The sequence below is a fragment of the Corylus avellana genome, chromosome ca8 (genome assembly GCF_901000735.1).
Source record: "Corylus avellana chromosome ca8, CavTom2PMs-1.0".
Classification (NCBI taxonomy): Eukaryota; Viridiplantae; Streptophyta; class Magnoliopsida; order Fagales; family Betulaceae; genus Corylus; species Corylus avellana.
Genome location: NC_081548.1, coordinates 1,759,663 through 1,765,565, shown reverse-complemented (window position 1 = coordinate 1,765,565; position 5,903 = coordinate 1,759,663). Strand labels below are relative to the sequence as shown.

The following is a 5,903-nucleotide window of genomic DNA, read 5'->3' as shown; positions in this document are numbered from 1 at the left end:
CCCTCTTTTATTTTATTTTATTTTTATTTTTATTTTTATTTTTATTTTTATTTTTTTAATATATATATAATTTGTCTAGCCCAAAACGGCGTCGTTCTGGGCTAGGGTGGGTACTGTAGTTGTGGACAATTTTGAAATTTCAACTGGCTAATTGAGGGTATAATGGGTATAAAAAGTCTAACCGTTTGAGTTTTACGTTAAAAACTAACAGAGGGGTCCAAAATGAGAGCAAATCAAAGTTCAGGGATCCAAAGTGAGAGATTTGAAAGTTGAGGGGGAGTTTGTCAAATCGGCTAGAAGTTTAGGGAGGCAAACTGAAATTTGCCCTTTTTTTCTTTGTTTTTTGGGGAAAATCCACTTTACCTCTTAAAGTTTCAATGGTTTTTCAATTTGAACCCCAAAGTTTAAAAATTGGCAATATACCCCCCTAATGTTTCAAAAATTTTCAATTGAAACCTTCCGTTACTAATTTCCGTTAAATTGAACGAATTTTTTTTTTAAAAGCCTGAGGATAATTACGTAATTTCATAGATTTCCGTCTAATTTGACGGAAATTAGTAACGGAAGGTTTAAATTGAAATTTTTTTAAACATTATGGGGGTACATTGCCAATTTTTAAATTTTGGGTTTCAAATTGAAAAACCCTTGAAATTTCAGGGGGATAAAATAGATTTTTTCCCTTATTATTATTATTATTATTTTTTCTTTTCTTTTCTTTCTGTTTGATAAGGCAATAGAGCTCAATATAAACCTTAGCAAAATGTTTTGCAAACAATTGTAGCCATTCTCATATCTATCAGACTTCTCTTCTTTGCCATCCTTAAGTTGAAGGAGATAGCTTCACCCTTTTTCCAAACACTTTAGACCAAGAGAACTCTACATTATCTCAAAAAGAGATATTCATTCAGGAAAACCCCTCATTTCCCTTCCAAGTCTCTGGAGGGTCTCAACTCCCCTATAACTTAGAAGAAACAGTTCACACTGTTCTGATTACAAACTTTGTATGTTTACATATGAACTTAATGCATGTGTTTTGATTTATTTTTTTATTTTTTTATATTAAAAAAGGGGAGACGGAGGGTGACCAGAGTACGAGATTGCAAACATTCCCTCAAATCAAAGTGACTCATAGGTTGATCTAGCCCCAATAAGGTATATTCATGTGGGACTTAAGCCGATTTACACCAATAGACATGAGGATTTTCATTGCAGGAGTCGAACTTAAGACTACTGAATCATCACCTTTGACGATAAATTGGTAATATGTGTGCTTATATCCATAAAATAATGAGAGTGTCAATAATTTATGATGAAACAAACCATATATATATATAACTAATTAAATGAGAGAAAAAAACAAAGTTTTTAATGAATTTCTATTTCTCTACGGGCAGCATCCAAATTGATGCTAAATTAATTAATAAAAAAAGAAAGAAAGAAAAACATACCTGGTTGAGTTAACGAAAAATGAAAGAGAGAAAAACCCGCGAAAGAAACCAACTGAAACCAGAATCAGTTAATTAGTAAATTACCTATTTAACCCCACCACACCACCCACCCACCCATTCTTTTAAATCGAAGTCTTTGCGATATGATTCCCTCCAAGAAAACGGCTAAAACATCTTCTTCCTCTGCTTTGCCATCCACCGATCCCCCACCGTTCGATGTGTCTACTTCGACGGCCCAAGAATGCCTTATTGCCCTCTGCGGTGAGGATCACAGCACCGAAGCCCTGGAGTCCATCCTTTCCCACCGCCCGGAGATTATGCTCAGCAGCCAAAGCCTCCACCACTACAAAACGGCGTTGCTCTGCGACTCTACCACCGGCAGACTCAAATGCCTCAACGACGCCATCGCCTCACGCCAAGAATGCCTTATTGCCCTCTGCGGTGAGGATCACAGCACCGAAGCCGTGGAGTTCATCCTTTCCCACCCGGAGATTATGCTCAGCAGCCAAAGCCTCCTCCACTACAAAACGGCATTGCTCTGCGACTCTACCACCGGCAGACTCAAATGCCTCAACGACGCTGTCGAGTCCTCACGCCAAGCTCTAGCGCTTTCCCCGAACTCCATCTCCTTTGCACTCTTCCACGCCGTCTTGCGCTTCCAACTCGCCCGAAACGACGCCGGTTCGTACGATGCCGTGGTCCAGGAATGCGATCACGCGTTGCTGATCGAGAACCCGACGGAGCCAGGGTACAAAGTCCCGGTCCAGGCTTCGCGGCTTGAGAAGATCAGGGAGGTTATCGTGGAGCTGGCAGAGAAATCCAAGTGCCGGATCATCGTTCTTGAAGGTGGGAACAGGAGGGACAAATGGAAACGGCTTGTAGAGGATAATTCCCTGGTGAAGGTACAGGCCGAGTTTGAGGGTGCCCAACTGAAAAAGTGGGGGATCCCAGGGCGGAGGGCGCCTCCGGATTTTGATCTGTTGGCAAAGAAAAAGAAGATCAAGAAACACAAGGAATTCGAGTCCAACGACGTCGCTACGATCAGTCGAGTCAGGGCGTTCTGGAACGACAAGATGAGTGTGAAAGAAAAGAGGAAGTTGTTGAGAATCGGGATCGAAGATCTCAAAGTGTATTTCGATAAGAATAAGTTTCGAATGGCAAAGAAGCTTTTGACGGAAGCGATTGATTACACTAAGGCAAAGAAGATTTGGAGGTTTTGGGCGTGCTCTTACTGCGAAGACAGGGTTTTGGATCCAGTTATCGAGAAGCATCTTATGGGTCATATACCTACTCTATCCATATCGGATAGTTGTCAATCTCTTTTGCCGGATGGAGCTCCCGAATGGGCAATTCATATGGTCAAAAACGGCATTTGGAAGCCAGTGGAATCGATTTCCGCCTCCGCCACCACCGCCAGTACTGCAGATTGGCCTAATTATGTTGAAGACAGTGAGCGGGCAGAAATGATAAAGAGAATTCGTGCGAAACTGCAATTGTTTACGGGTAGAAAATGTCTTGTTTGTAGCACTCTGGATGCGCTGCAGAACTTGATAATCGAATTGCTGCAAAAAAACCATAATATTCCTAAATCGGTGATTATGGATCTTTGGCTTCACCAAACGCCCCAATTGATATGCTCTTTGGAAGCTCCGGAGCTCAATCTTGTTCTTCAGTTGTTGGAAGGTTTGGAAAAAGCTTGCGCTTTGCATTGTCTTGGTGATATCATTTCGGAGGAAGACGTTAGAGGCAATAACTGGTTTTGGGGCAACACTCGAGAGAGTGTTTTTTTCAGCAGCGACTTATCAGCTCTCCTTTTCGATGTCCGGTTCTTGCGAGGAGAGACTGTTGAGCCGGACAATGGAATTGCAGTGTTAACTTCAATTAATGCTGAAGATTTTTGTGTTGCTGATTGTGATAGTGATGCTTTTGTTTCTTGGCTATGGACGGAAGGTCCTACAATTGGGGAACAAATAAAGAAATGGAAAAGTCTGAGAAAAGCTAGCCAACGTCTGGGAATGAAGTTGTACAAGATCGTTGAAGATGAATCTCGTCGTTTGCGCCGAATGTGCGAAAGAAAAGGCGAGTATTTGAGATATGATACACCATTGGTGAGTGTTGATAGGTTATGTAGTGTTGATGAAAATAGGAAAAGGGGTTATGTATCCCTCTTGTTCAAACGGTGGAAAGAGCTCGAGAGTAAGAGTGAGGATGATGATGGTGCTGCTGCTGAGTTGGATATCATATGGAGTGTTATGAAGGAATTAGAAGAAGTAGATTTTGAAATTCAAATGGCAATCCATAGGCAGAAAAATCGTCTGGCTCAAAAGGTAAATTAATTAATGCATATGGAATCTATCTATTCTTGTTCCTTAATTATGGTCTCTCACCATGTCAAGTGTCGCAGCTTTACCAACTTGATGTTATAATCGCGGCGACTTGTGCTGCCATGGGGCAGACGAGGCTGAAAGCTAGGATGATAACTATGTTTGACTACCGGTTTGCTTTGGTGCCCCAATTGAAGTCATTCATGAAGGTTTGTACGTATTGGTGTTTTCTCGAATGTTCTTACCTTTTTATTGGCAACTTTTTTTTTTTTTTTGGATATATAAATCTTTCCTTAATTTCTAGGCGCAGCTGGAGGATCTGGCCAACAAAGATGCTGCAGAAATATCTAATCCCACCAGTGTGCCTGTTGTTGGTTCAAGTGAGCAGCAGCATCCGAGTCAATCCGGATCTGCAGCCCCCTTGCCTGTCAGACGCTTTGATTTTGGACCATTTGCTCCTCCTAACTGCCTGTCATCTTTCAAAAAGTACTGAACTTGAATAACAAGACTAGCATACATACAATTCTCATTTGTTGTAAATATTGTATAAAAAAGAATTCTGGGCATACACAATTGTTATCATGAATGCGTTTTGGGGCAAGTTTTGCTTTATCCATTTGCTATGTGAACTTGATGGGATTCGGACTACATTTTTGTGCTTCGTCTGACTACATTTTTGATACATTTTGGGTTGACCCTATACACTTTAGAAGTGGATGTTGGTAGATTGACTGCGCCAAAAGTTTACGGCTTGCAATTTCTAACTAGATGCGATCAATACCATCAAAGACATATGTTTGTCTCAATCAGCGATGGAATGTTACAATATTCAGTTTGAGAATGTATAGGATTCTTCACAATTTATTGTAAATCTGCCTTTTTGTTGAAATGGAACTAGTTTTAGTATTGAGTGGGTGCCACAGATATTGCTTACATATTTATTATTGAAACAGATCAATGCTTTGGCAGTAATTTGAGCAGGATCATACTGTTTGAGGCACTTCCTCATCTGCCCTCCCTGTCAAGGAGCTACAGCCAAAACTCAGAGTCTTATGGTGAGTGAGATTGCCATGACAGAAGCTTGTAAATGTTCTGGTTATCTTGCAGAGTTAAAAAAAAAAAAAAAAGTCCTTCCAAATGGATTAACTGATGTTCCCAATCCCAGGAGAGAGAATGAGTTGAGCATGTCATTTTCTTCAAAATTATAATATTTTATTACTTTTTTATAATCCTCATAAAAAATTCTTGATATGCTTAAATCTGTTTTCTGCAGAGTTTTGAAGCTCTGAATCAACGAGCTATGGCTGTGGTTGTGGATCCAATTCAGAGTGTAAAAGAGAAGATGATATGATATTTGGATGCCTAGGGAAACTGAACCTATCTCTAAGAAGGACAGTTTTACTGGGGTGAAACCTAATGGTTTGAATGTAGCTAAAGTTATTACTGAGGTAGCTCAGAAGTCTTGGAGTGAAGTTAGGTCTTCAAGGAGAACTCCTACTACAAAGGCTATTGCAAAAGATAGTAACAAGCATTGGACTAATTAATTCCTTTCGGTACTTATTAGCTCCAGCTGATGGAAAGTATGAATTGAGAGAAGTGAGAAGGTCAGGAGCTGCTATTACTTCTCTTCAACAAGATATTGATAAGGCTATAAATCTGGATAGCTCTACTTTTCCTACATCTTTGGATAAGGAAAAGAGTAAAATGGGAGAAGAGGAGGTGTTGATGAGAGGGTTTTCCCCTACTTTATGAATCTTCTCATTTGGAATGTGAGGGGTTTAAATCAGCGCTCTAAACAAAGGGAGGTTAAACTTCATAAGATTTGTTTAGTGTGCTTGATTGAGACTAGGGCAAACGAAACTAAAGCTGACTTTGATAAAAAAATGCAATTGTTCCAGATTGGGGCCTTGTTGTTAACTATGAGAAGCATGTCATGGACATAATTTGGATTTGTTGGAATAAATCTGAGTTTGATGTTATTGTCCTTGATTCGTGTCGTAATTCTAGGCACTCTCTAATAGGATTGGTTCACTCACAAAAAAACATGGGTTCAAAGCCATTCTACATACTCTCTAAGCCAAAACTCGACTTTTATATGTATATATATATATATATATATATATATATATAT

The 5,903-nt window shown here is 39.8% G+C and overlaps 1 protein-coding gene across 1 annotated transcript; it reads left to right on the top strand.

Moving 5' to 3' along the window:
* Nucleotides 1–1,591: 1,591 nt before the first annotated feature.
* Nucleotides 1,592–5,524, top strand: LOC132189513 (uncharacterized). The gene is made up of 5 exons (XM_059604255.1): nt 1,592–3,775; nt 3,853–3,981; nt 4,077–4,258; nt 4,742–4,827; nt 5,337–5,524. The coding sequence occupies exons 1-5, from the start codon at nt 1,592–1,594 to the stop codon at nt 5,522–5,524; spliced, it is 2,769 nt and encodes a 922-aa protein (XP_059460238.1).
* Nucleotides 5,525–5,903: the final 379 nt, after the last annotated feature.